Source organism: Elephas maximus, chromosome 26 (genome assembly GCF_024166365.1).
Source record: "Elephas maximus indicus isolate mEleMax1 chromosome 26, mEleMax1 primary haplotype, whole genome shotgun sequence".
Lineage (NCBI taxonomy): Eukaryota > Metazoa > Chordata > Mammalia > Proboscidea > Elephantidae > Elephas > Elephas maximus.
This window is the reverse complement of record NC_064844.1, coordinates 6,946,265-6,974,031: the sequence shown is the minus strand read 5'-3', so window position 1 is coordinate 6,974,031 and position 27,767 is coordinate 6,946,265. Positions and strand designations below refer to the sequence as shown.

The window sequence follows — 27,767 nt, the reverse complement described above, 5'->3', positions numbered from 1 at the left end:
AGAGCTCCGTCGAGGCAGGGGGAGAAGGGCGGTCCCGACCCGGCCCGGCACTCGGCTGGACGGCCGCTGGGGCTGCAGTCAGGCGTTCGGTGTGGCCGCCTAAGCGGGGGCCTTGCGCGGGGGCGCCGGGAAACCCCGTGGCCGGCGCGCGGCCTTCCTTTCCGAGCCGCCATCTGCGCCGAGTGCGTCTGCCGGGCGGCGCTGCCCTGTGTCCCCGGTTTGGCCGGCTGCTCCTTTCCCTCGCACTCCGGTGGGACCGCCGCCAAGATGCAGATCTTCGTGAAGACCCTGACGGGGAAGACCATCACCCTGGAGGTGCGGCCCGGGTGGCGGGGAAGGCGCGGCCGGGGAGGGCCTGCTGGGTTCCGGGCCCGGCCGCGCCGCCTTAACGTCTGGCTTCCGAGTTTGTTCCTGACGTGGTTGGCGTCCCGAGCGGGTCCCTGCGCGGCGGGGGCGGGGGACGGGGTGGGGACGGGGGTCCCCGCGTGGGCGCGAGGACGTGGGGGGACGGGGGACGCGGCGGGGACGGGGGACCCGCGTGGGGGCGAGGACGGGGGGACAGGGTGGGGACGGGGACCCCGCGAGGACGTGGGGACGGGGGACGAGGTGGGGACGGGGACCCCGCGTGGGCGCGAGGACGTGGGGGGAGGGGGGACGGGGTGGGGACGGGGGTCCCCGCGTGGGCGCGAGGACGTGGGGGGACGGGGGGCCCCGCGTGGGCGCGAGGACGTGGGGGGAGGGGGGACGGGGTGGGGACGGGGGGCCCGCGTGGGGGCGAGGACGGGGGGACAGGGTGGGGACGGGGACCCCGCGTGGGCGCGAGAACGTGGGGGGACGGGGGACGCGGTGGGGACGGGGGTCCCCGCGTGGCCGCGAGGACGTGCGGCCGGGGGGGCGGTGTGCGGGCGTATGGGGGGGACCTCGGAGCTTGCCCGCCGGCTCCGTGATCGTCACACTGGCGCTTTTAACTCCCAGGTTGAGCCCTCGGATACGATAGAAAACGTGAAGGCCAAGATCCAGGATAAGGAAGGCAAGCGCTGTTTTGTCGGCTATCTGGGGAGCTTTGCGGGTGGAGACCTCAGTCTCCCTCGGGGGGTTCCAGAGCGGGTGCTGTGGGGAGAAGCCGCGCCGAGCAGGCCAAGGACTTGGGGAGCAGCGCTGAGGACAAACGGAAAAAGCGTGGCGCCCAGCCGCTTGGGTGCAGTCCCCGCGTGGCATTTCCTCTGCGAATTCGGACAAGTTATTTAACTTTCTAAAACTCGTTCTCCTCTGTAAAGCCGGGGTTATAGGAACATCACCATTAAGTGTTGTCACTGAGGTTAAACGAGAAAAATGTGTAAACGTTTAAGACTATGTTTAGCTCGTAGTACAGCTTGGTGATCACTGTTAGTAAAACTCAGTTGACACACAGGATGATTATTTTGTAAATCTTTGGTAGATTGCTTCTACTGTTTTAAATTTTCCCCCTCATTTAGGGATTCCTCCTGACCAGCAGAGGTTGATCTTTGCTGGCAAGCAACTGGAAGATGGACGTACCTTGTCTGACTACAACATTCAAAAGGTGCGTTGAGGTAAAGAGTAGTCGTTAAGAGTAAATACGAAACATTTACTTTGAATTTTGACATGCAAAAATGGAGAGGATAGTATAAGGAACCTATTACTTCAGTTACCAACATGTCAGATTGTGTTCATTTAGCCTCCCTTCCACCCTGCTATTTTAAAATAAATCCCCTACATCGTTTCGTTGGTAAATATTTCTGCTCTGTACCTCTAAACAAGATGAATCCAAACCCATTGTTCTTGGGCCAATTCTGATTAATAGCGACCCTATAGGACAGAGTAGAATTGCCCCATAGGTTTTGCAGGGAGTGGCTGAAGGATTGGAAATGCTGACTTTCTAGTTAGCAGGCGAACTCAACCACTGTGCCATTGACGCTAATTTTTAAAAACAATCTCTGTACTATTTATTTCTTAATTAATAATCCAGTCAGTGTTCATCTTTTCTTTGCTATATGTGTTTCTTCTCATCTTTAACTATTCTTTCCGGTTTTTAGTCTATAGAACCTGGTCTATATAGTAGCTGCATCTCCCTATCAACCAGGAACTTGCTTAAAAAAATTGAGTTCTCACCTGTGCCCTGAGTCAATCTTCATTTTAACAAGGTTCCCAGGTGACTCCTACATTGACATTTGAGAAACACTCCTGTAGTTTCTCACTTTCTGGATTTTGATGATTGCATCCCATGGTGTCCTGTAATGTGTTCTTTAATTTCCGTGTAGTTAAGAATCAGATCACCCTCTCCGTCATGTATTTTCTGTTGCTTCCAGTTAGAAGAGGAATGGTGCTTGGTTGTTGATGCAGCATGACCATTCATGTAATCTTTCAAAAACCTGTTTTCTGGTTCATCCTCTTTTCCATTGACAGGAGTCCACTCTTCATCTTGTCTTGAGACTTCGTGGTGGTGCTAAGAAAAGGAAGAAGAAGTCTTACACTACTCCCAAGAAGAATAAGCATAAGAGAAAGAAGGTTAAGCTGGCTGTCCTAAAATACTACAAGGTGAGCCACTTCTGGGTGTTGACAGATGATACGCAAAGCCTTGGCTTATTTGGAAACTTAACCTTCGTAGTAACTTAGATCTTTCATGGAGTAATTGCACTTGAACATCCAATATTACCTACTTTTGCTTAAATGAGCTTTTTCTGAAATGAGAATTAAAAAAAAAAGTTCAGTGTAAATGTCTTGATTTCAAGCCTTGTACAATGTAAAAGTTTCTGTATGGTATTTGAAAGAGCTCTCCTAATGAGGTTCAACTTGGCTGCATTTTCCAGCCTGGGTTACTGAGTTAGAAATCAGATCTGGGTTCAGGTTTTTAGCTCTGCCACTTGCAAAGCAGGGACTTTAATGTGTAAACATTGCTGGACCTGTGAATTCTTTTGTTCAGGTTCTGGTGTTTTAGTTTGTAAGCACTAAAGTTATACCAGTATTGTGTAATCAGAGGGTTAAGTATTCTGAGTCGCTTCAACTAAAAACTTAGGAATGTGTTATAAAATTATCTCACAGCAAGTTTGTGTTTTCAGGTGGATGAGAATGGCAAAATCAGTCGGCTTCGTCGGGAGTGCCCTTCAGATGAGTGTGGTGCTGGGGTTTTTATGGCCAGCCACTTCGATAGACATTACTGTGGCAAGTGTTGTCTGACCTATTGCTTCAACAAACCAGAAGACAAGTAATTGTGGATGGGTTAATAAAAGACATGAACTAACACTTAGTTGTTGAGTTTTATTGAAATAGTTTTTCAGAATGATTTTTCAGCTTCAAACCGACGGCCACTTGATTTCTGTTGATAGCGCCTCTCTGACGTGCTGTTATGTGAATTTTCCTTCTGCGGATTGTGTGATCCAGTCATTGGCTCTGGATACTTGCCTGGTGCCAACTACTTGGTAAGGTCTGTGGTGTTTTCATTACGTACCCAAACCAAACCCATAGCTGTCAATTTGATTCTGACACAGCAACTTTATAGGACAAAGTAGAACTGCCCCATAGGATTTCCAAGGAGCAGCGGGTAGGTTGGAACTGCCATCCTTTTGGTTTAGCAGCCAAGTTCTTAACCACGTTACTACCAGGGCTTCCCAAATGTCCATAATAATTATTTGGCCATAAAAAATGAAATATACATCCTACAATCTGGATAAACCTTGGAAACATGCTGAGTGAAATAAGACACAAAAAGTCATACTATAATTTTTATATGCAATACCCAAAATAGGGAAGGTCAGACTGAAAATAGTGGTTACAAGGGGGTGGGGAGGAGAGAATGAGGACTGATAACATAAGCTCTAAATTAACCTAATTATACTTTAGCAGCAAAGTTAAGACTGTACTTACTACATAAGTTATCTAGACAGACAATAGTTTGTGAGTTTCTCAACCTCAGTACTAGGGACATTTTGGGTCAGAAATTCTGTCGTGGGGGGCTATCCTGTGCGTCATGATGAGCGGTATCACTGGCCTCAACTAAACGTCAGTAGCACACCCCCACCCAGTTAATGACAACCCAGCATGTCTCCAGATAATGCCAGATGTCCCCAGGGATGGGGGACAAAATCTCCAGATAGACTTTTGTATGAGTTTTCTCTTAAGACAAAGAATACTTAGAAGCTTATGATCTTAACCTAAAAGCTACAGCATATTTGTTTTGATATACAGAAAATTTAAAGGCTGAGCTTAAGTCACCAACTTCAAAATGTATCCTCAGTATCCCTGGGTGGTTTGGGATGTTTAGGGGACAAGGGGATACACTAATGCCAATACCAAGTATGAACTCTTAGGAATTTAAACTCTTTAAAGAAGGAATCTGGAGCCCTGTTGGCACAGCAGTTTAAGAGTTCAGCTGCTAACCAAAAGGTCAGCGGTTTGAATCCACCAGCCACTCCTTGGAGACTCTATGGGGCAGTTCTACTCTGTCCTACAGAGTCACTGAGTCAGAATCAACTTGATGGCAACAGGTTTGGTTTTGTTCTGGTTTAAAGGGATTACCTATTAGTGCCGCTAACACTAAAAAAATTTCAAGCGGTATTTGACACTTTTTTGCTCAAGGAAGGAGTCCTGGTGACGAAGTGGTTAAGAGCTCAGCTGCTAACCAAAAGCCGGGTTCCAGCCTACCAGCCTCCTCCACCGGAGAAAGATGAGGCAGTCTGCTTCTGTAAAGATGACAGCCTTGGAAACCCCATGACGCAGTTCTGCTCCATTCTATAGGGTAGCCATGAGTTGGAATCCACTTGATGGCAACTGTTTTTTTTTTCCCCCCCAAGAGCCCTGTTATTGCAACGGTTAAACACTTGGCCAATAACCAAAAGGTTGGTGGTGTGAACCCCACTCAGTAGCTCCAGAAAAGACCTGATGGTCTGCTTCCATAAAGAGTATGGCCTAGAAAACCCTATGGGGCAGTCCTACTCTGTCACGGTAGGTCACTGCGTGTCAGAAACGGACTCCACTGCACCTGAGAACATTTTGCCCGTGAAGCTCAATTCCCGTAGGACTGACTGCACACTACTTCTAACTAAAGCATACGCTTGGAGGATGTTCAATTGTGATCGTGGCACTCAGTGGTACACCAATGGTGTACAGTCCCTTTTATTACACTGCTGCTGTTCCACTCCAGGGTTTCTAGCTGGAGGCTTAAATAAGGTCCGCTTCTGTAGCACTGACGGTGTTTTCTAATGCACAGTAACACTCGGTGGAGCAACTTGAGTACTTCTGACCAGAGTGCTGTAATCTTGAATGCTTACCCCTTCAGTAAAACAAAACTAGTTGCTCTATAATGAAACAAGATGTTGTCATTTTTTAATTTTAAAATCCTGGATCCCAAGAAGTCTTGCTTGGAACTTCTTTTTCTTCGTAACAAACCATCTCATCTCCCACTTTAAATTCTATATTTTCTTCATCCAAACTGAGACCACAGTCCATTCCAGTTTTGATGACTGAAACATCATCCTTATGGTGTTTCAGTGAGGTTAATGAACCTTAAAAAAAAAAAAAAATTGAAGAAATTTAAGGTTCATGTATTCAACAAATATTGAGCACCTATTAAGACTGACAAGGAATTGATGCAGTTGAATTATGGTGTTGGCAAAGGGTATCGAATATACCACGGGCTGCCAAAAAGAATGAACAAATCTGTCTCGGAAGAAGGACAGCAGAATGCTCCCTGGAAGCAAGGATGGCAAGACTTTATCTCACGGACCGTGGACATGTTACCAGGAGGGACCAGTCCCTGGAGGAGGACGTCATGCTTGGTAAAGTACAGGGTCAGCGAAAAAGAGGAAGACACTTAACGCTAAGTGCTACGTAGTCTGGTATCACACCAAGGAAGATTACGCTGGAATCCTTACAAATTTTACAAAATCATACATTCAAGTCACCAAATAAAATGCTTTTGAAGAATAATGTTTTCGAAACCTAAATACAATGAACTGCACATCATCAGATACTAGGGAATCAGGTGCCATCGAGTCGGCTCCGACTCAGCAACCCTATGTAGAAAGGGATGAAACACTGCCTGGTCCTGCCCCGTCCTCACAGTCATGCGTGAGCCCACTGCTGCAGCCACTGTGTCAATCCATCTCGCTGAGGGTCTTCCTCTTTTTCGCTGACCCTATACGAAGCACGATGTCCTTCTCCAGGGACTGGTCCCTCCTGATTATAGATCTTAACAAACAGTTCTAACAATATAAATTTAAAAAATATTAAAGGATGAGACTAAATACCAAAGAAAACCGAAGTTTACTGTAAACAAAATTTGGCTTGATGCAAAAGATACCAAGTCTCCCATTCCAAAAGTAAGACTTTCTGCAGAGGATGGGCTTGTACGCAGGACTTGAAGAATGGCAAAAACTAAGATAAAAGACAAGATGTTGTAGGCAAAGAAGTAAGCAAGTATACTACCAAGTGTGGAAGACAGGGCTGGAATGGTAGTTTGAAGACAATTTAAAAAGGTCTAGAAAATCAGACTGGGGATGTGATGATCCCGGAGGAGTCATCGGCATTAGTAAGGGAGGGAGCCCACTGAGACCAGGAATGATTATGGGAGTGGAAGACAGAGTTCAGATGCTAACAGAATCCTCAGGTTTTGGTGACTGGATATGATACATCCAGAAGAGGAGGTGGTTCAGGCTCCCAGGCTGGGGACACCCATGCGATCTCCAGCTACCTCTCCAGATAGGGAGGATAGTAAGGAAGAGTAGGTTTGGGAATGAGGAGGGAAGATGGACAGAGGCTGGGTGGGTACAGGATCAGCAGAGGACTATGAGAAGGTATCAGAGTACAAGGATTTTTTCATGTATCACTGCGGCCGAGACGGGGATGGTAAGTAACGTCAAAATTATAGAGAAACAGATTCTGATTTTGCTTACCCTTCCAAATAACATGTCCGTTACGGATTAATTTAAATTTCTGTTTTTTCTCTAATTGTCCCTTTTGGACTCTGCAGCCAGCCACAGGAACCTTTTTCTTCCCTTCTGTCACAGAGAAGGTAGCTAGTATGGAAGCCTCACCTTTAGAAAGAAGAGAACATTAAATGTACAGAAAACTAAAGATGCCGAGAAATACAGGACTTCCGACAATCTGAAGTGCAAGAATTAACGGTGCATATAACAATGACAAAAAGACAGTGGCTGCTGAGGTTATGGATGTACAACCAAACACCTCGTGGGGTCTGGCTCCTTGGCTTGGAGGTTTAGGGTCATGGTTTCATTGGGACGCCTCGGTTAATTGGCCTAATACTGTGTTTAGTGCTTCTGTTCTACCTCTTAGTTGGTTGCATAGTGCCTGGGGTCTTAAAAGCTTGCAAGCCGCCATCCAAGGTACAATAATTCATCTCTCTTCGCCTGGAGCAACAGAGGAAGGAGAGTTAGGAATAGGAGGCGGAAATGGAATGTGAGGCTAACTGCCTCCATGAACAACTGCCTCCTTTGCCTGATACCAGAAGAGATGGATGGTACCCGGCTATCGTTACTGAACATTTTGATCAAAGATTCTATAAAAGAATAAAAAAGGGGGGAAAATGCAAAGCAGAATTTCAAATTCTCATGGAATCCAGATTTTCTGGAGCCACGGGTGCTGGATAAACTCCTGAAGCTATTGGCCTGAGATAATCTTTAAATCTGAAACCAAAAATATCCCCTGAAATATTATCAAAACCAAACAATAGTTTAGCTTTACTAGTAAAAAAATGTCTGCCTTGAGCATTGTGCTCTTTTAAGAACTATATATATGGGATCAAAGTGATAACAGCAACTCCATAGATCAGACAGGAAACTCAGGGGACAGTGAGTTTATGTTAACGTGGGAGGAAAAGCTCAGAAAAGGAGGGTGAGAGTGGTTGCACAACTCAATGTCACTGAATTGTACATTTGGAAACAACTGAATTGGCTTATGTTTTGCTGTATACATTCTCAACAATAAAAATGAACAAAATTTTTAAAAATGTAATTTCAAAAACCAGGAAAAAAAAAGAAAGGAAATTTAGGGGGCAGTGAGTTTATATTAATAGGGGTGCCAACAACTCAGAAAAGGTGTGTGGAAATGGTTGCACAATACGAAGAACATAACCTTTGTCACTGAATTGCACGTGTAGGAACTGCTGAATTGGTATACGTTCTGCTGTGTATATTCTCAACAACAACGAAGTATTAAAAAAAAGAAAGGTGTAAGAAAAATACAAATGTATGCATAGAAAGGAAGAAGTGCTGGTTTCTTTGACTCCGCCAACTTTATCTTCCTGACCGATACTAGGAATAAAAACTTATGAAACTCCTTTGGTATTCTTGGAAAAGAAAATAATCACAAAAATACACATTTACCATCTAAATGCACATTTACCAAAAGAGTGAACAACAACAACAAAATGCAGCTCACTTCTTTGGCTGGACAAAATACACGATGATAACAGTTGACGACAGTAAGTACAATTCCTGTCTGCTCCATGAGAATCCAGTTTTCAGTACTCCCACTTTCCAGAGTAGATCATCTCTCATTCATTACCTGGTTTATTATTTACCTCACCACTGGTAATTTACACCCACTTAAGAGTACTAATTCTGGGAACCAGCTTAGTTTTTCCACTAAAAATTATCTGAAGTTCCAACAGTGCAATGATACCATATACTATAATGTTCCAGTTCTCTGGGTCAAGTGTTATTTGGCTGGTGCTCGCTCACTCCCAGAAATGGTCACCTCATAGCTCTCCATGCAGATCTCCATAGGGTCATGTTTAGCAGGGCAGAAAAGGACTGTAACTAAACCTGTAGGGGACCAAAAATGCAAACGCCGAATCTCACCATGAGGGGACAACAGACAAATCCAAATTAAGGGACGCTGTACAAAGCCACTGACCTATACTTTGAAAACGTCAAGGTCAGAAAGACAAAGGTCGTGGAACTGTTCCAGGTTAAGTGAGAGTAGAGACATGGCGACTTACATCCATGATCCTGGGCCCGGAGAAACATATATACCTTTAAAGACTGTTACTGGGACGATGAACAAAATCTGAATATGGACTGCAGGTTAGAGAGTAACCCACTGCTGCTGAGTGGGTTCCAACTCATAGCGACCCTACAGGACAGAGTAGAAATGCCCCACGGGGTTTCCAAGGAGTAGCTGGTAGATTCAAACTCCCAACTTTTTGATTGGCAGCCGAGCTCTTAACCACTGTGCCATCAGGTCTCCCAAATATTGTATAAACGTTCAGCTTCCTGAGTTTAACCACTGCTCTGTGGTTCTAGAGGAGAATATCCTTGTTCTCGGGAAATACAAGCATTCAGAGGCAAACAGGCACAAAATCTCAAAATCAAACTTGTTGCTATCGAGTCGATTCCACCCACAGCAACCCTATCGGACAGAGTAGAACTGCCCCATAGGGTTTCCAAGGAGTGGCTGGTAGATTCGAGCTGCCAGTCTTTTGGTTAGCAGCTGAGCCCTTAACCCTTAACCTTAAGGTTAATCCCTAACCTTAAGCCCTGGTGGCACTCCCAATGTCTCAAATTGACTCTCAAATAATTCAGGAGGGGGGATATATATATATATATATATATTTATATATGTTGTCTGTTACATATACATATAGGGGAATAACGCAAATGGAGCAAAACTGTAAATAAATGCCAAATTGGGTAAAGGGTATATGGGAGCCCTTTGTACTTTTGTTGCAATTTTCTGTAAGCTTTAAACCATTAATACAAAATGTTTTAAAAATCTGCTGGGATGAAAAGAACAGATAAGATGATTCAATCAAATTTAAATAAATTTAGCCTTTAACCTGGCCAAGAAATACGCTAGAAAGAATATTTTAAGATATTTACTATTCGAACTTTGTTCTCACAGTTTTCTCTGCCGTGGCTCCTTTCTTGCACTTGCATATAATCTACTGTGCTCCTATCCCATCTAACTTGTATCCCAATCAGCTGTTCCTCTCTGTCTCCAAAGCGAGAACCTGAGGGCAAGCTCGTACTGCCCTTGTATCCTCGGGGCCTGAGCACAGCGTTGCCAAGGACAGGTGTTCGTCATACATTATTGAGTCACACTGAATTCTCACCTATGGTAGTTGTTTTTTCTCAGTCACAGGATATGAAACAGGAAAACACCTGATAGAAGAGTGAATTACATCCTCCTTAAACTTTGCTTTCAAGTGTTATGTACAATGTTTCAAAGTAACATGCAGCGAACACTCACCTACTGGGTGTTCTTCCATCCTGTAGGGAAGTCTGCTGCTCAGTTCTTCCTGCAAATCTCCAATAAGATGGTAAATGACTTTGTGAAGTTTAATCTTTACTCCTTTTTTTGCAGCTGACTGCTGGATAACATTGCCCGCATTCACGTTGAAGCCATATACGATGCCTGGCAAGCAGAAATCAAATCAGTAAAGTAGCACAAATAGTGTACTGTAACCATTTGTCTTTCAAGCAGAAACTCAAGTCTGGTTTTCTTTCCTTTCTATGTAAATGAAAAGCAATTGGGGAGGATGAGAAATTCTATACACTTCTTTTTTCTCATGAAAACTAGTACACTTTAAAATGAATGAAAGTGAGAATTCCGTAAGTTTTATAAATTGTGGCTTTTTTAATAAGGAAATTTCTTTATGATCTTAAATCAATTCAGGAAATATTATTTTAAGTGCCCTAATTTAAAAGCCAGTATGCTATGAGTTGGTTTGGGTTTTTTTTTTTATGTTATGAGTTGGAATTTACTCGATGGCAATGGGTTTGATTTCTTTTTGGTATGCTACACAAACACTTTACCGAAAAAAAAAACCAACCAAGCAACCAAATCCATTGCCGTCAAGTTGATTCTGACTCATAGCAACCCTACAGGACACGGTAGAACTGCCTCATAGGGTTTCCAAGGAGTGGCTGGTGGATTTGAACTGTTGACCTTTACATTAGCAGTTGAGCTTTTAACCACTATGCCACCAGGGCTCCTTATAAATGCCTTATGGGGTAGAAAAAAAAGTAAAACACACTGGCCTTACACAAAATAAACAAAAAAAAAACCCAGTCTAATCAACAGAAAAACACAACCCTGAAAAGCAAAATCTTGAAAGTGTTATCGTTAAGAAATCACCCAGCCCGCCGTCGACCTTACACAGTGCAGTGCTACTCCAGTCACGGGTAACGAACACCTGGAATTCATCGGCACCACTGAAAACGCCTTCTTGGCGGCACAGATGACACCTAGTTCTCACCAGGTCAGGTTACTGAAGTGTCTCCTTCCTAAGCGACTGAGCAACAACAACAAACAACCCGCTGCCCGACTCACAGCAACCCTATAGGACAGAACAGAACGGCCCCACAGGGGTTCCAAGGAGCGGCTGGTGGATTCGAACTGCGGACCTTTCAGTTAGCAGCCGAGCTCTTAGGCATTGTGCCACCGATGCTTGTGTGTCACTGGGTATTAGACCTCGTTACAGTGATAGTCACGAGTTCCCCTTCTGTGTATGGTTAAGTTTGACTAATAAAGACGGTCCCTCTGCCTTCTAGGCTTTATTTAAAGCTAAAAGGAGCTTTTGATCAAAGAAAGATGTGATTTGTAAAATTATTAATAAGAACAGACAGCCATAAGTGAAAGACAAAGGAAGGTTCTAAACAGCCTGGTTACAGTGTTAGGAGCATTCACACGTCCAATAGTGAACCGGCCCTGGGTCAGGGTTGGGGGTCGGGAGAAGGGGAAAGTGAACACTAGTGGTGCCCACAAAGAAACACTATGGGGGCTTGAAACAGTTCCCCAAGTCTGCACTACAACAGCAACAAGTGGAGCTATGGCTGGCATACTGTACGTCCCCGGCAGCCTCAGTTGCCGGGTGGGATTCGACTACAGTGTGAAGAGAGAGGTTGACGGAGGTAAACGTCAGAGGGGACTAGCCCAGCAGCAGAAGACAGAAGCAAATGGTTCAGACAGCCATCTAGGAAACATAGCCAAACAAATTGAAAACAGAATCCTTACCGCCAAACATTTCGGCAAGGTTAACGTCATTTTCACTAATATCACCCACTCCGAAATGTACTAATTCTAGTTTACACTCATGAGAAGCATCGTAGGTATCCACAATGTCCAAAATGGCCTCAACAGACCCATCAACATCACCTGAAGAGGACAAAAGTTTCAAGGCATTAATGTTAAGAGGTAGGCATTAATAGATACAAAAATGACAATCTTTTTAAAGCCGTGATAAAATACCCACTAGCATCGAGTCAGTTCCAACCCACAGTGACCCCACAGAATTTCCGAGGCTGTGAATCGCTACGGAAGCAGACGGCCACATCTTTCTCCTGAGGAGCCACTGGTGGCTTCAACTTTTCAGTTAACAGTCGATTGCTTTAACCACTGCGCCACCAGGGCTCCTTATGATGGCAACGGCATTTCCTACTAAATTCACTTTTATTTAGGTTTAGCATTATAAATATCTGCTCAATAAAGCAGAATGAACCAAATGTACATTTACAACAAAATCATCAAGAAATATGTTTACTAAAAAAATCACCCCAAAATACTGAAATAGCTTTGGCTTCATTAAAGATTTGAACCAATTTTGAGTATAAATATATGTATTCCAAAAAAAGAAATATATTCCAGAAATGAGTTGTACAGTAAAATCCTTTCAAAAGTACCTTTAATAATTACGGAGAGGGTGTTTGAATCTCTTTCTGCTTTCTCTCTGGTCTTTAAGACTTTCTGTCGTTTTTTTTCTTGGTACTTTAAGAAGGACCTCTGCCTCCAGTGCACATCGCCGTACTTCTCCTGGTCTTTCCGACGCGCCTCTTGGTGTTCCTTTCGCATTTCTTCGATGGCTTTCAGGTCGTCTTTATTTTTCTCCTGCTCTTGCTCATACTTTCTCCAGTCGACAACTTCGCGGGCCCTCGTCTTTATTGGTGGCAGGGGGGGAACCGGCGTTATTAAACAAGTAGCAGCCAAAAACTGCTGGGTTAATGGCTTTGGGTTTTCCCCCATTATGAAATTAGCCCAACTCACACATGAAACCACTAATTTTGGGGGCTTTGTGTATAATTGAAATTATTTAATTAAACAATTAGAATAAAATGTCAACGGCCAAATTCTAAAATGGCACCAGAGTCCTCTCCCAGCCCCTTCTGGACTAGAATTCTTTGTTAACATTCATATACTTCCTCAGTGTCACATTTTAGAGAGACATTCAAAATCATTACAGCATATCTAATACACAGGAATTACGCTGGATGTACCTCAGACTCTACTTCAAGAATGTCATCTCCTGCCGAAGGGAGGTCCCTCCAGCCCATAATTCCTACTGCCATGCTGGGACAGGCCTCAGTGACTGCTCTGCCGTTTTCATCCAACATTAAGCGTACTTTGGCCCAACACTGTCCAGCGACCAGAATTGAGCCTTTTCTCAAAGTTCCTCTTTGAATGATGGCTGTAGTGACAGGACTGAAATGGAAGTAAAAGAGTGTCTTTATTCTCGAGGTCAGAATCAGCATGTAACTGCATTTCTTCTGTAAAGCAAAGACAATGGAGTTTAAAAACAGACACATGTACAGACAGGGCTCATCGCATCACTTCTCGATTTAAGCAGTTTTTCACACTAGGAAAACATTTCTCGTAAGACTATGCTAAGGGAGCGTCCGGCAGGGAGAGTATTGGGACAGAATCCCTCATTCCCTTTCTATGAGCAATTTATCATGCGCTGAAAAGACCTCTCTTGCTGATAAGAAGGGAAATTCCAGAAGAGAACACCACTCTAAGACCTTACTATATATAATATTAGTGGATACGGTCATAAAGGACTTAGAAACCTTTATGCAACAACTGGTATTCCATTCCAATTTATGTTAGTCTGTGAGGTAACCAAAAGGTCGGCAGTTTGAATCCACTAGGTGCTCCTTGGAAACCCAATGGGGCAGTTCTACTCTGTCCTATAGGGTCCCTATGAGTCAGAACTAACTTCACAGCAATGGGTATGAGGTGTTGCCAACTGAGTCAAGTCAGTGAAAAAGAACTCAAACAAGTGCAGCTATTCAAGGCATCCAAATACGACTACGAGACGTATACAAAACAGTTGCTATGGTCTACTGACAATAACCACCATTTTTGTGCTCTGTGCGCTAGAATGACAAAGTACTTTTCAAAATAAATGCTTTGTTTATGGACGAACAATAACATGCAATAAAAACAATATGCCATTGTGATCAAGTCACAAAAACCACAGAACGTAAGTATTAAAAACCAAGAATTTTAAAGGTCCTACCCTCTTCCTTTATCTGTGAAAGATTCTATGACCTTTCCTTCCACTGGGCCGGTGGGGTCTGCTTTCAATTCTAACATCTCTGCCAGGGCAACTGTTGCTTCTGCCAAAGCCATCAGATTGTCACCCTTGAAAAACAACAACAAGTGTTAGCGTTACTGTAAATAGCCGGGTTAGAGAGCCAAAAAGTCCTTGACAGTTAGTACACTATTCTCTTCAAGCATTAAAATCATGAATTACCCATTTAAAAAGAAAGGAAAAAGAATCAGCAAGAAAACTTGCCCCACGGACAGATCTTGCAAAGAACAAGCGGCTATTTTTTAAAAGATGGGCGCCGGTGGTACTTACTAATTCTCTTACATAAACAGTGTTCCAGTTATTCTCTTTCTCTCAAATATGTATCTGCAACTTTGCTTTCTTCCTCTTACTTTCTTAATAATGCTACTTTATATCTGAAGGTCTATTCAATTGAAGAAGCTTTCATATTTATTATCTCCTTTGATCCACTTCATCTTGTGAGGCAGTCCATCAAGTACTACTCACTCTTATTCAGTGAACAGGGAGAAAAAGCACGGAGTCTAAGCCACACTCCGCAACCACCCAGCTGCAAAGCCTTGAAAAATCATTTCACCTACCTGGCCCACCTTCCCCCAACTGCATCATGAAGGGGCTAGAAGAGAACGAAGAACACCAAAGACACGAGGTAATTATAAGCCCAAGAGACAGAAAGGGCCCCATAAATCAGAGACTACCTCAGCCTGAGACCAGAAGAACTAGATGGTGCCCAGCTACCACTGATGACAGCCCTGACAGGGAACACAACAGAGAATCCCTGATGGAGCAGGAGAACAGTGGGATGCAGATCTCAAATTTTCGTAAAAAGACCAGACTTAATGGTCTGACTAAGCCTAGAAGGACCCCGGAGGTCATAGTCCCTGGACCTTCTGTTAGCCCAAGACTGGAACCATTCCCAAAGCCAACTCTTCAGACAGGGATTGGACCGGACTATAAGACAGAAAATGACACTGGTGAGGAGTGAGTTTCTTGGCTCAAGTAGACACATGAGACTATGTGGACAGCTCCTGTCTGGAGGGGAGATGAGAAGTCAGAAGGGGACAGAAGCTGGTTGAATGGACACGGGGAATACAGGGTGGAAAGAAGGAGTGTGCTGACTCATTAGGGGGAGAGCAACTAGGAGTACATACCAAGGTGTATATAAATTTTTAGGTGAGAGACTAACTTGATTTGTAAACTTTCACTAAAAGCACAACTAAAAAAAAAAAAAAAGTAGTCCTTCATCTCCATCTTATGCCATGGAAAAGAAGGTCTCAGGAGCGGCCATCTAAGATATTCCACTGGTCTCACCTCTTCGGGAGCAAGGGAGAATGCAGAAAACAGGGAAAGATTAGTCCAAAGGACTAATGGACCACATCTACCATGGCTTCCACCACAACTAGATGGTGCCCAGCTACCACCAACTGCTCCAACAGGAATCGCAACAGAGGTTCCCAGACAGAGCTGGAGAAAAACGGAGAACAAAATTCTAACTCACGAAAAAAGACCAGACATAATGGCCCAACAAAGACTGGAGACACCCTGAGAGTATGGCCTCCGGACACCCTTTTAGCTCAGTAATGACGTCACTCCGGAGGTTCACTCTTCATCCAAAGATTAGATAGGCCCATAAAACAAAATGAGAGTAAAGGGGCACACCAGCCCAGGGGCAAGGACTAGAAGGGAGGAGGGGACAGGAAAGCTGGTAATAGGGAACCCAGGGTTGAAAAAGGAGAGTGTTGACATGTTGTGGGGTTGTTAACCAATGTCATACAACAATGTGTGTACTAACTGCTTCATGAGAAACTAGTTTGTTCTGTAAACCTTCATCTAGAGTACAATTAAAAAAAAAAAAATCTCATTTTACTTACCTGACATTCTCCCCACCTTATCATTTTTTTTAAAAATAGTATTTTATTGTATTTTCAGGGAAAATTCACACAGCAAATTAGATTTCCAATTAACAATTTCTACACAATTTGTTCAGTGACACTTGTTACATTTTTCACAGTGTGTCAACTTTCTCATTACTTCTGTTCAGGCTGTCCCATTTCCGGAACTCCAGTCTCCCTGCCCTCTTACTTTCTCATCTTTGCCTTAGAGTAAACGTCAACTGGTCTCATATAGACAATTTTTTAAAGGAGCACAGTACTCATGGGCGATACTGTTTATTTTATGAGCCAATCTATTATTTACCTAAGAGATGACCTCATGGAATAGTTTCAGTTCAAAGTTAAAGATTATCTCAGGGTGACAGTCACGGGAAGCCCTCCAGTCTCAACAAGTCCAATAAGTCTGGACTTTTCAAGAATTTGAGTTCTGTTCCACATTCTTCTCCCGTTCTATCAGGATCCATCTACTGTGGCCCTGGTTAGAATGGCTGGTAGTGGTACCGAGCTCCATCTAGCTCTTCTGGTCGCAGGGTAAGTGAGGTCACGGTTCGTGCAGACTATTAGTCCTGTAGACTACTTTCTCCTCTGAGCCTTTGGTCTCCTTCTTTCTCTTTTACTCCAGATGCAGAGACCAACAGTTGTATCTCAGATGACGGCTTGCAAGCCTTTATGACCCCAGAAGCTACTCACCAAATAGGGTGTAGAACATAAACTTTACGTACTATATTATGCCAACTGACTGAGCTGTCCCATGAAACTACCGTCCGAAGCTTTCAGACACCATAAACCAGTCCTGTAAGGTGTTTTGTTAAGTCTAAAAAGTATCCAAGCCTGTGCCCCTTATGTGCTTTATTGTATACAAGAACACATATGGACGGCTATCCTATCATTTTTGCTTAAAACAGTCTTTAGCCTACTGTTTCCCTATTCCCAAATCATTCACTGTTTATTCTAAACATTCTGTGTCTCATAGTGAGAAAACCATTAGATTCAGACCTGATTCCCCACTGATCAGCCATGTGACCACGGACTGGTGACTGACCTTTCTGAGCCTAGTACAATGATCCCAGCGTTGCCTAGTACCCAGATAATCTTTAAATAACAACAAAAATCACGTATGTCAAAATGCTCTTCAAACATCACGCACTCGGGACATCAGGTATAAATGGCATTACCCCCGGAGCACATCCACCCGTGAGATGCCGTATTTACCTACCGTAAGAGCAGAGACGTGCACTGCTTGAACATCGCCTCCATAATCCTCACACACCACGTCATAAGCCAGCAGCTCCTTTTTCACTTTTTCAGGATCGGCCTCAGCTTTGTCACATTTGTTGATGGCAAGGACAATAGGAACTGAAAGACACAGATTTAGGAAGGGTGCAAATGCTGATGCCTTCCATCCCAGGTATTCACAGCCAAGGATGCCAACCTGTCCTCGCTCTCTTTACTCCACAGCCGTGCTCACCTACCGAAAGGTCCACAAGACCCACTTTACAGTCCCTCCACCCTACTCAGATCTCTGTATGTAAGGAGAGAATCCAGCTGTCAGGGGTTCAAAATGCAGTTACAAGCAGATACTGAATTAAGAACAGTCACCTAAGATCAAAAGAACAGCATTTTGGGTAGAGAAAGGCCTCTCCTTAAATGTGAAAGATCAGTAGCTACAATGGAGATACACCGCAGAGGAAAATCAAGGGAGGACCATAATTGAGTATCACTAGATCATTCATGGAAACCCTGGTGCCGTAGTGGTTAAGTGCTACGGCTGCTAACCAAAAGGTCAGCAGTTCAAGTCCACCAGGCGCTCCCTGGAAACCCTAAGGGGCAGTTCTATTCTGTCCTACCAGGGTCGCTATAAGCCGGAATCGACTCTTCAGCAACAGTGTTTTGTTTTGTTTTTTATGGGTAAATCATTCATTTCTTTCCAGGAGCTATTAACTCATTAAAAAAAAAGTCTCATTCTAGGTTGAAACTGGGTATCATCACCACAAATTTTCTTTTAAAATTTACAATAGCTCTTTATTCACATAATAGCTCAGTAGTTGACACATTGTAGGCTCTCAATAAATGTTTCCTTAATGAATAAACCAAATAATCCTATAATCTACTTGACATTACTGGACATACCTACTTCCTACAGATAGGAGATCACACAAAATTACAGGAGGCAATTCTCCAGGTGAGTTTCAATGCCTATGCAATTTTCACAGATATCAAAGGGACTGAGCACGGATACAAAACAGCTGTGCAATCTACAATCTACTGATATGAAAAAGTACATTCCACTTTGATGAGCTGTAACTTAGTTGGGACCAAGAGAAGAGGGAAGAAAAGCATGGTACGATGAATTATCCTGTTTTGACCAGCTCTTCCATTTGCCATGTGTGCTCTTTGTCCATCAGGAACCTAGTGCATCCCACAAAGGCAGTTTTGAGGAGTTAAAAAGGAAAGAGAGTAACATTAGAAGGGAGAAGACCCGGATTTCAAAAACAGGCACACTGCAAATTAGCAACGTAACCTGGGAAAGTTATCACCGCTCTCTGGGTCTTAGTTTTCGTCTCTGTGAGATCAAAGAATTGGACTGCATCAGTGATTCCTAACCCTTTTTTCCCCTTCCCCACACACCTGCAGAATATGACACACTCTGTGGTTAAGAGCTCGGCTGCTAACCAGAAGGTCAGCAGTTCGAATCCACCAGCTGCTCCCTCGAAATCCTATGGGGCAGTTCTACTCTCGCCCTTAGGGTCACGATGAGTCAGAATTGACTCCACAGCAATGGGTTTAACAGGTCAGGTGTATTTTCTCGAGGTAACAGTATTTTCTCAGTAGAAGCAGGCCTAGGATCATGCCTGAATGTGTGTGTGTGTGTGTGTGTGTGACATTCGCTAATTACAATTTTTAAATGTACAGTAAAGGAGGAGATGGTCAAATGACTTTCTAAAAGTTTCAATTCCATACATTTGATCAAATAACACATTTAAAGTAGATGAGGAGACAGTTTCTCTTTATAGAAGAGTTCCAGGTAAATGAAGAAGGATAACAGAATTAGAGCATCACCACTTTGCAACCCCTAATGAACTCAGGGGAAACCCTGGAGATGTAGGAGTTGAGACCTACGGCCGCTAACCAAAAGGTCGACAGTTAGAATCCACAAGGCACTTCTTGGAAACCCCGTGGGGCAGTTCTACCCTGTCCTATAGGTCACTGTGAGTCGGAATCGACTCAACAGCAATGGGTGATGAATTTAGGTGGTGGGCATGTAGGGGCTCGTTGTTTTATTCTTCCTACTTTTATGTCTATTTACAATTTTCCACGATAAAATGTTTTTAAAAAGTTATTTGAGACTTCATATACTCACACCATACCAAGTAAGCGAACGATACAGAAAGAACGGCACTGGTGGTCACAAACCCCACACTGAATCCCGCTACACCCCTCCAATTAGTTCTCTGTCTGCGGGAAAGTAATCTAACCACCTTCGAGCCTCACCTTTAAACCCAGTGCCGTGGAGTTGACTCTGACTCCTAGCGACCCTAGGGAATAGAACAGAACTGCCCCCATAGGGTTTCTGAGGCTGTACATCTTTATGGGAGCAGACTGCCACGTCTTTCTCCTCCTGAGCAGCTGGTGGGTTCAAACTGCTGACTTTTCGGTTAGCAGGCGAACACTTAACCACTGTGTCACCAGGACTCCTTTTAACAGGTATAATAATCTCAGGATTATCATGTCAAGTTGAGATGAGCTACATGCAAATGTCCCAGCTCCATGTAGCTCCTTAAAAAAAAATTTCCTTCCTAACACATGTAAGTCACCCCACGGTACCTTGAGCGTCTTTGGTGTGCTGAATAGATTCGACTGTTTGTTTCATTACTCCATCATCTGCCGCTACAACCAATATGACAATGTCCGTGACCTGAGCGCCCCTGGCCCTCATTGCTGAGAAGGCAGCATGTCCCGGAGTATCCAGAAAGGTGATCTTTTCTCCAGAAGGCAGAGAGACTGTGTAAACAGAGGTCCAGAAACACCAAGACTCGAATGTGTACTTTCTTAATACAAAAGAACGTAAGTGACACTATCAAATGTAACTGTTAATTCTTTAAAACAATTTTACTCCTTCTATTAACTTTAACGAAAACAATACAGATCATTTCACAATGAAAAGTGGTAGCAGACCAGTGAGACCTTAGAGTTTTTTCTTTTCATCTGATAGTCTCATATTAAAACTCTCCACATTCCTGGAATATATGGTAACTACCTTTTTTTTTTTTTAACCTTCATAACTGTGCTAACGGCTGTCTGTTCTGGAGAGAGAAGACCTACAGCTGTGTAGGCCACCACCACCCTAGCAAACTGCAGCTGACAACTGCCCTGAGCCACACAAAAGCAATCCAGTGATAGCTGGTAGCTCAGGATTTAGAGTTCAACAGCTGTGGGTTTGAATCCTGGCTTCCCCACTTACAAACTATGTACCTTGGGCAACGTACCTAACCTCATGAAGCCTCAGCCTCCTCATTTGTGAGTAAGAATATTAATACCTATCTCATAATGTTGTGACAGTAAAAAAAAAAAAAAACAAAAAAAACGAAGACAGAGCAGAACTGCCCTAAAGGGTTTCCAAGGAGTGGCTGGTGGACTTGAACTGCTGACCTTTTGGTTAGCAGCCTAGCTCTTAACCACTGTGCCACCAGGGCTCCAAGCATATGCTAAGAACTCAGTAAATGGTAGCTAGTACTATCATCAATATTATTACAACCTAGTGTTGGTTACATAGATTATATAATTACATATTTTATAAATATAATTAACAAATTAATGAAGAATTTTAGGCTCATCCAACCAAACTAAGAACAGGAACGTAATTTTCTTCTTACAGAAAGTACAAAATAACCTTCATGACCACCCACACTATACTTTACCCAACTAATGGCTTCAAGGTTTAGCTTTCCCTCTGACTTCGGGTTTGTACGCTTCGCATTATGACAACTGGTTTAAGAAAGCCCTAAGTGGGGGTTCCCAAACACACTGTAAGGTAATTTGCGTTCATACCAAGAAAGGCACCAATGTGCTGAGTGATGCCTCCAGCTTCCATTGCTGCCACTTGAGTTTTTCGCAGTTTGTCAAGTATCGTCGTTTTCCCATGATCGACGTGGCCCATTACAGTAACAACCGGGGACCTTGGGGTTAATAAAGTTGGATCTGCCTGGGGCCTACAATTAACAGCAAAGAAGTTTCATTTCTCAAATATCAAAAATACTTTATAGCCTGTGAATTGGTTTGCAGTTATTTCTGTGAGCTTCCATTAGCAGTAAAATCAGACATTCAGCTGTGACTAGACACGACACGTGACAGAACATACAATGACGGACCACCTGCAGTTGACATCTTCACAGCAACAAGCTATGAGTCATGTTTTAAATTTCAGAATCGACATACACACTCAGCAAGCTAAGGAACATAACTCTTAGAGTTTTATAATGACCTGAATACTTTGATGCTTTAAGTACCTTAAAAAAGAATTGATCCTACTACACTTACATATTATCTTAATTACAAAAGTAACTTTCCATTAAAAAAAAAAAAACCAAACTCGCCGTCAGTCCATTCTGACTTGTAGTGACTTACAGGACAGAATAGAACTGCCCCATAGAGTTTCCGAGGAGCACCTGGTAGATTCGAACTGCTGACCTTTTGGTCAGCAGCTGAACTCTCAGCCACTAAGCCACCAGGGTTTCCTTCCATTAAAAAGAATGAATAAGATCACATGGTCTCCCTCCCCCAATATACATAGTTAAGCTTTACCTTCTTACTGCATCTTTATTTTCTCTTACTTTGTCCTGTTTTAATTTGTTCCATTTTAACTTCATCCCTGCCTTCTTTATCACTTCTTTGATACAGGCTTCATCTAACTGAGAGTTTTCTTCTATTGAATCTATGTCGATATCAATGTTCAATAAAGCTTCATATACAAAATCTGGTTAGAATAAAATAAAACCTTATAGGATCGTAACTCAAATGCTCGAAAAAGTGAACTCTATTAATAAATGTCTATATAAACAGTACATTCAATGAAGAGAATGACTATATAGACCACCTGTTTTGCTAATATTAGTAGATCACAAAGAAGCTGAAAAGAAAAAAACTTTAAAATACGACGCATTTATGTTAAATGACATTTCTGCGTATTTATAAATATTTGAAAATAAGGATAGCTAAGAGGCAATAAAACACCTCCTGAACCATTAATAAAACATTAGACTGCATGTCGTATACATTTAGTACTCAGTACAATATATCAGTTTATTTCTTTGAAAACATGTAGTTACTTCTCACACTTATGCAAACACATATGTGCGATATTAAAATACCGTATGTATCGCTCAATACACACATGCACCCAATTTATTTATTTGTCTCTACGTTTATTTAACCCATTCCCATCGAGTCAACACCAACTCACAGTGACCCTAGAGGACAGAGGAGAACTGCCCCATAGGGTTTCCAAGGAGCAGGTGGTGGATTCAAACTGCCAACCTATTGGTTAGCAGCCGAGCTCTTCACCACTGTGCCACCAGGACTCCATGTGTCTACTTAGGGTGACCAGAAAGTCTTGAAACAGGAAAATATTGACTTAAAATTCTTATCTTCATTTTATTTACTGTGTTTTGTATCAATCTATCATATTTCCCTGTGGATGATAAGTAAATGTATCCACAATGACAGTAAGATCAACACTTTTATGTTTCCAGGCTTTCAGTCACCTTAAAATAAATACATGTGTAGAGATGACAGGAAAGAAAGACATCCTCAGAGAAGAAAAGCCTTCTGACTGACAAAGCAGCCTATCCAGTGGTGTGCTGGTGAATGTCTGACAACTAGTGTCCAAAAGAAAAACAAAACACAACAGAAAACCTGATCCGTCGTGTAAGTACTCCCACCCCGGCTGATTCCAGCCGCCAACGTGAAGCCACTGAACACAGACGGGAAGAAGCAGGAAGTGGTACACTGTTGTGTATGCAGTTCCACTACAGAGATACAACAGGCATAAATCATCTCAAGAACACAGATAACAGTAAAATGCAAGAAAATAATTAGGAAATGAAGACTTTCAATTAATATTCATTACCTTCTTTATAACTTAATTTTTATTACTGGCTGTGTTTAACAACCAGCTTGGAAAATTCCTTAAAATTTAACAACAGGGTGGTGTGAGCCAGCCCTAGCACACCACTGCTCATATTCCTTAATAATGCCAAAGAACCACTTCCCATACGTTCCACATCCTTACCCAAAACATTTTATAAGTGATACAACCCACATTTTCTATGTGACCATGCTCTCAGAAAACATTAAAACCCTTTCAGAATGTGAAAATTATAATGCGTGCAATGCTGTGCAGTCTGAAATAACGTCAGACATTCCCAGTGATCCAGTTCCTACTGTTTTCCCACACATCGTCGTAAAGTTCTGGGAGGCAGCTTATACCATGACGTGATCTTTTCCCGTCTCTCATAAATGTACATGGTGCGACATACTATTTTGTCTTTACCCAACACTTAATATTTACATGTGGTAAAGTGCTCAAGGCATTTCAAACAGAAATATTATATCAAGTTATTTTAAGTGACCCAGGAGAGGAAAAAAAAGTACTCACCTTGTTAAAAATAACGACCTTATGAGAGCTATCTTTAAGTCAGAAGAGATGTGAACATATTGAACAAGCTTCAAATAAACAACTTTTATTTCAATCACAGCAAATCGGTTCTGGGCTCACACCACTGTTCCATGAGATGAAAATTATTAGTCTATTTACTTGGTGATATTAAGGAAATAATGTGGTTATATGTTTGGGTTTTTTTTTTTTTTTTGCTGTTGCTGTTATGTTTAAAAAGAAAAGAACGTATCTTTTAGAGATACATACTGAAGCATTTTGGATTAAATGGTATATTAAAACAGTTGTCACTGGATTATGGGTACATTTCAGCTTATTATTCTATTCTCTCTACTTTTACATGTTCAAACATTGCTATTTCCAATAATAAAAAGTTTTAAAAATCAAGCCTATTGTTAATATTACTTACAAAATCCTATTGATACAGTTTGCCCTGGAAAAATTCTGAATGACAGGTCCGTATCTACTTATTCTCTCAAAAGCATTCTAGTTATAAAATGATGGCAGAATGCAACTGCAAAAGTTTTAAAAATGCAAGATAGGGTGCTAATTTTCTACTCTTTGTGAGGACGTACGTACACAAAGAATGGTAATGATTCTGGGCAGGAAAGACACCTCCATCTCTCTCAGTTCAGTAACCATTCAGTAACCTCACCACTAATTAAAATTCTGCCTCTGCTGTAACTTACAAAACAGCAATTGTTGAGAGATAACTTGGTCTGTGAATAAGAGCGTGGCTCTGGAGCCAGGCTCCATGGGTTCCAACCTCAGCTCCGCCACATACTAGCTGTGAAATCGTGGGTAATTATCTTACCTCTCTGTGTCTCAGTTTCTCGACCTCTAACCGGGGATACTAATCACCCCACCACTAGTGTGTTATGAGGCTTACATGGGTTAAAGCATGTAAGTGCTGTCCATACTTACAGCTCAATAAATATCGGCTATTATTATTATTTTTTTAATATTATCATTAATTCTTTCTTTTTTTCCAAGAGTCTGCTTCCCTTGACACTTTGTTTTAATAATAGGCTATTTTTCCTATACTGAATTTTCATGTCAGATTACAAAGAAAATTAACGTTTTGTCCCAGCAGACCTAAATTGGTAACAAATGCATGAATAGCATAATGAAAGAATAAAATAATGACACTGACATTCTCCATTTGTAAGTACAAACAGTACTATTAAAAGTCATGGCTATTACCACAAATATGTATCTGCTGGCTTACAGATACCGTCAAAGTGAGCGGAAAAAAGACATCGGAAAACTACAGAAAAACAAAGGGGGAAAAATGACTATAAGAACAGTCCCTCAGTCCAAGAACATTCTTTGGGTTTATGCCAAGGGCCCAGAAAATTTCTGAGAAAAAAAGGTTAATTCAGATTTCAAAAATCTTTTTCACTTTCATTAAAAGCAAACTCTTGGAGAACTATATTCGGCAGAGTCAAGAAATAAATTAAAGTTTGTGACTGAGAATAAAAAATATTGGAACGACTTCGTATCTTTTTAAACTGTCAGTTTTCCTCCTTGAGAGCTTCCATTTCACGGCAAATAAGACACCAGGGCTTCTGCCTTCCAGTTTTCCTCGTGAAACTCTCTGCCTCACCTGCGTCTTTTCCCACTGCTCTGGCCAGCTCCTCAGGAGTCATTCCAATCCATACCTCCACCTTCTTTTCAGATTTTGTCAGAGATAACTGAGATTCCTGGGGTCTCCCTTCCTATTAAATATTGTGTCAGAACACACCGAAAAAAAGGAAGAAAAAAGTTGAAGTGGAAACTTTAAACTTATTCCGGAATATCTACCACAACCACAGCTCCTGTTTCTATCATTGAACACTCCTTAAGTAGTCACATTTTTTAGATTTTTATTGTCCTTTAAGTGAAAGTTTACAAATAAAGTCAGTCTCTCATACAAAACCTTATATACACCTTGCTATATACTCCTAGTTGCTCTCCCCCTAATGAGACAGCACACTCCTTCTCCCCACTCTGTGTTTCCGTGTCCATTTAGCCAGCTTCTGTCCCCCTCAGCCTTCACATCTCCCCTCCAGACAGGAGCTGCCCACATAATCTCATGTGTCTACTTGATCCAAGAAGCCCACTCCTCACCAGTATCATTTTCTGTCTTACAGTCCAGTCCAATCCCTGTCTGAAGGGTTGGTTTTGGGAATGATTCCTGTCTTGGGCTAACAGAAGGTCTAGGGACCACGACCACCAGGGTCCTTCTAGTCTCAGTCAGACCATTAAGTCTGGTCTTTTTATGAGAACTTGGGGTCTGTATCCCACTGCTCTCCTGCTCCCTCAGGGGTTCTCTGTTGTGTTCCATCAGGGCAGTTCTCAGTTAGTTACATCTTAAGACTAAAAAAACTCTCATCCTTAATTCACTGCTCATACACAGATATCCAAGGAATCAAATCCATCAGCATTACCAAACAACTCACCAGAATTTCTCTTCCTAACAAGACTGACTGTCTGGAGCACAGCAAGAAAGAATAAAGATTCCATAAAGATTCCTTAAATAACAAAACACTCAAAGTGGATTTCTACTCGTGGCTCTAGACACTTTCACCTCACACCAAAAACTCCAGTAACTATTGGAAATCCGTACCTACCTTCTTTGTTACTAGAGACTTATATTGAGATAAAGCAGCCCCGATGATCATGTCTGTTTGCCAGGGCCAGGCGTGCAGTGGAGCCGTCCACGCTGGGTACCCTGAGGATGACCCATGCCTCTGCAGCACCAATGTTCTTCTTTGAGCCAGGCTGTACAGCTGCCTACAAATAGTGTGAAATCGCAGCAGGCGCTCCAACTTTAGCATCTTCCAGTTCATGTTTCTCCTATTAAAAAACACTTTTAAAATAATTATTTCGGTTAATTTTTAAAAGCAATCAACAAATATCAATTGGGACATCTACTACATGCAAAAAGCACAGCGCCAAGTGCTAACGAGTAACACAGGGTCCTTGCCCTGAAAGAGCTCAGTCTAGTTGGCAATGGGATTCCGGGCTAAGCATTCTCTGTTTGTTGTTAGGTGCCGATGAGTCAGTTCCAACTAGTGGTGACCCCATGTACGACAGAATGAAACACTGCCCAGTTCTGCACCTTCCTCACAATTATTGTTATGCTTGAGTCCACTGTTGCAGCCACTGTGTCAATCCATCTCGTTGAGGGTCTTCCTCTTTGTCGCTGACCTTCTATTTTACCGAGCATGGTGTCCTTCTCTGGGGACTGCTCCCTCCTAAAAATGTGTCCAAAGTACATGAGACTTTGGACACATTATTCTCTAGATATTAGCTATTATTATTGTTATTACTCTGATAGAACTGAAATACAACAGTAAGGTTTACAAAGAGTTCTTTTTTCACTCTTAAAATACCAACTAATCAAAGCACAACTAGAGTGATCTTTCTAAAATGCAAATCTGAACTCACCACTTCTCTGCTTAATACCCCAGTGGGTTCCCATTATCCCCAGGACAATGTACAGCTCCACAGCCACAGCAAGGCAGATAAAGATTCATTATATGCCCTCTGCTAACCTCTCATTTCACCTCCTGCCACACTTATTTCCCCACTCTCACCACCCAAGCTTTTGCTATTTTAACTGTAATTTCCGATGGTTTGTCCTCTAATTCTGAACCTTTGCATATGTTCCCTCTACCTGGAATGTCTTTCTACCCTCAACTCTTTCCCTTTTCACAACCTGCTTTCCCAAAAATGACACTTTACGGTCGGTAAACGGCATCAAATGAGTATGTGTTAAATAATGCCTTTTGAATATCACTCTTGGAATGAAACTGTACCGAAAGAAAGCTGTGACAGAGCTCAACAATAAGGTAGGGCTTTTCCTCCCTGAGTCCTCTATTTCTTCTGTTGTCAGTAC

The 27,767-nt window shown here is 42.5% G+C and overlaps 2 protein-coding genes across 9 annotated transcripts in view; one reads left to right on the top strand and one right to left on the bottom strand.

Annotated features, from left to right (window-relative positions):
• Positions 1-140: 140 nt before the first annotated feature.
• On the top strand, positions 141-3,261 carry RPS27A (ribosomal protein S27a). The gene is made up of 5 exons (XM_049870578.1): positions 141-315; positions 976-1,030; positions 1,476-1,561; positions 2,425-2,556; positions 3,078-3,261. Exons 1-5 carry the CDS (start codon positions 268-270, stop codon positions 3,225-3,227), a joined length of 471 nt encoding a protein of 156 aa, XP_049726535.1. The 5' UTR covers positions 141-267; the 3' UTR covers positions 3,228-3,261.
• Positions 3,259-27,767, bottom strand: part of MTIF2 (mitochondrial translational initiation factor 2) — a 33,908-nt gene continuing 9,399 nt past the window's right edge. For 3 of the 8 annotated variants that reach the window (XM_049870571.1, XM_049870574.1, XM_049870570.1), the window contains 13 exons: positions 26,497-26,735; positions 25,491-25,602; positions 22,015-22,186; positions 21,262-21,422; positions 20,038-20,214; positions 17,429-17,568; positions 14,270-14,394; positions 13,248-13,452; positions 12,657-12,909; positions 11,992-12,132; positions 10,225-10,389; positions 6,909-7,049; positions 3,259-5,519 (listed from right to left, as the gene is read on the bottom strand). In XM_049870571.1, the coding sequence (XP_049726528.1) occupies positions 5,347-5,519; positions 6,909-7,049; positions 10,225-10,389; positions 11,992-12,132; positions 12,657-12,909; positions 13,248-13,452; positions 14,270-14,394; positions 17,429-17,568; positions 20,038-20,214; positions 21,262-21,422; positions 22,015-22,186; positions 25,491-25,602; positions 26,497-26,715 (2,184 nt within the window). In that variant the 5' untranslated portion in view covers positions 26,716-26,735 and the 3' untranslated portion in view covers positions 3,259-5,346. Of the gene's footprint in view, positions 5,520-6,908; positions 7,050-10,224; positions 10,390-11,991; positions 12,133-12,656; positions 12,910-13,247; positions 13,453-14,269; positions 14,395-17,428; positions 17,569-20,037; positions 20,215-21,261; positions 21,423-22,014; positions 22,187-25,490; positions 26,736-27,767 lie in introns of those variants that run through there. The other 5 variants (XM_049870573.1, XM_049870572.1, XM_049870569.1 and 2 more) reach the window with 3 other exon arrangements.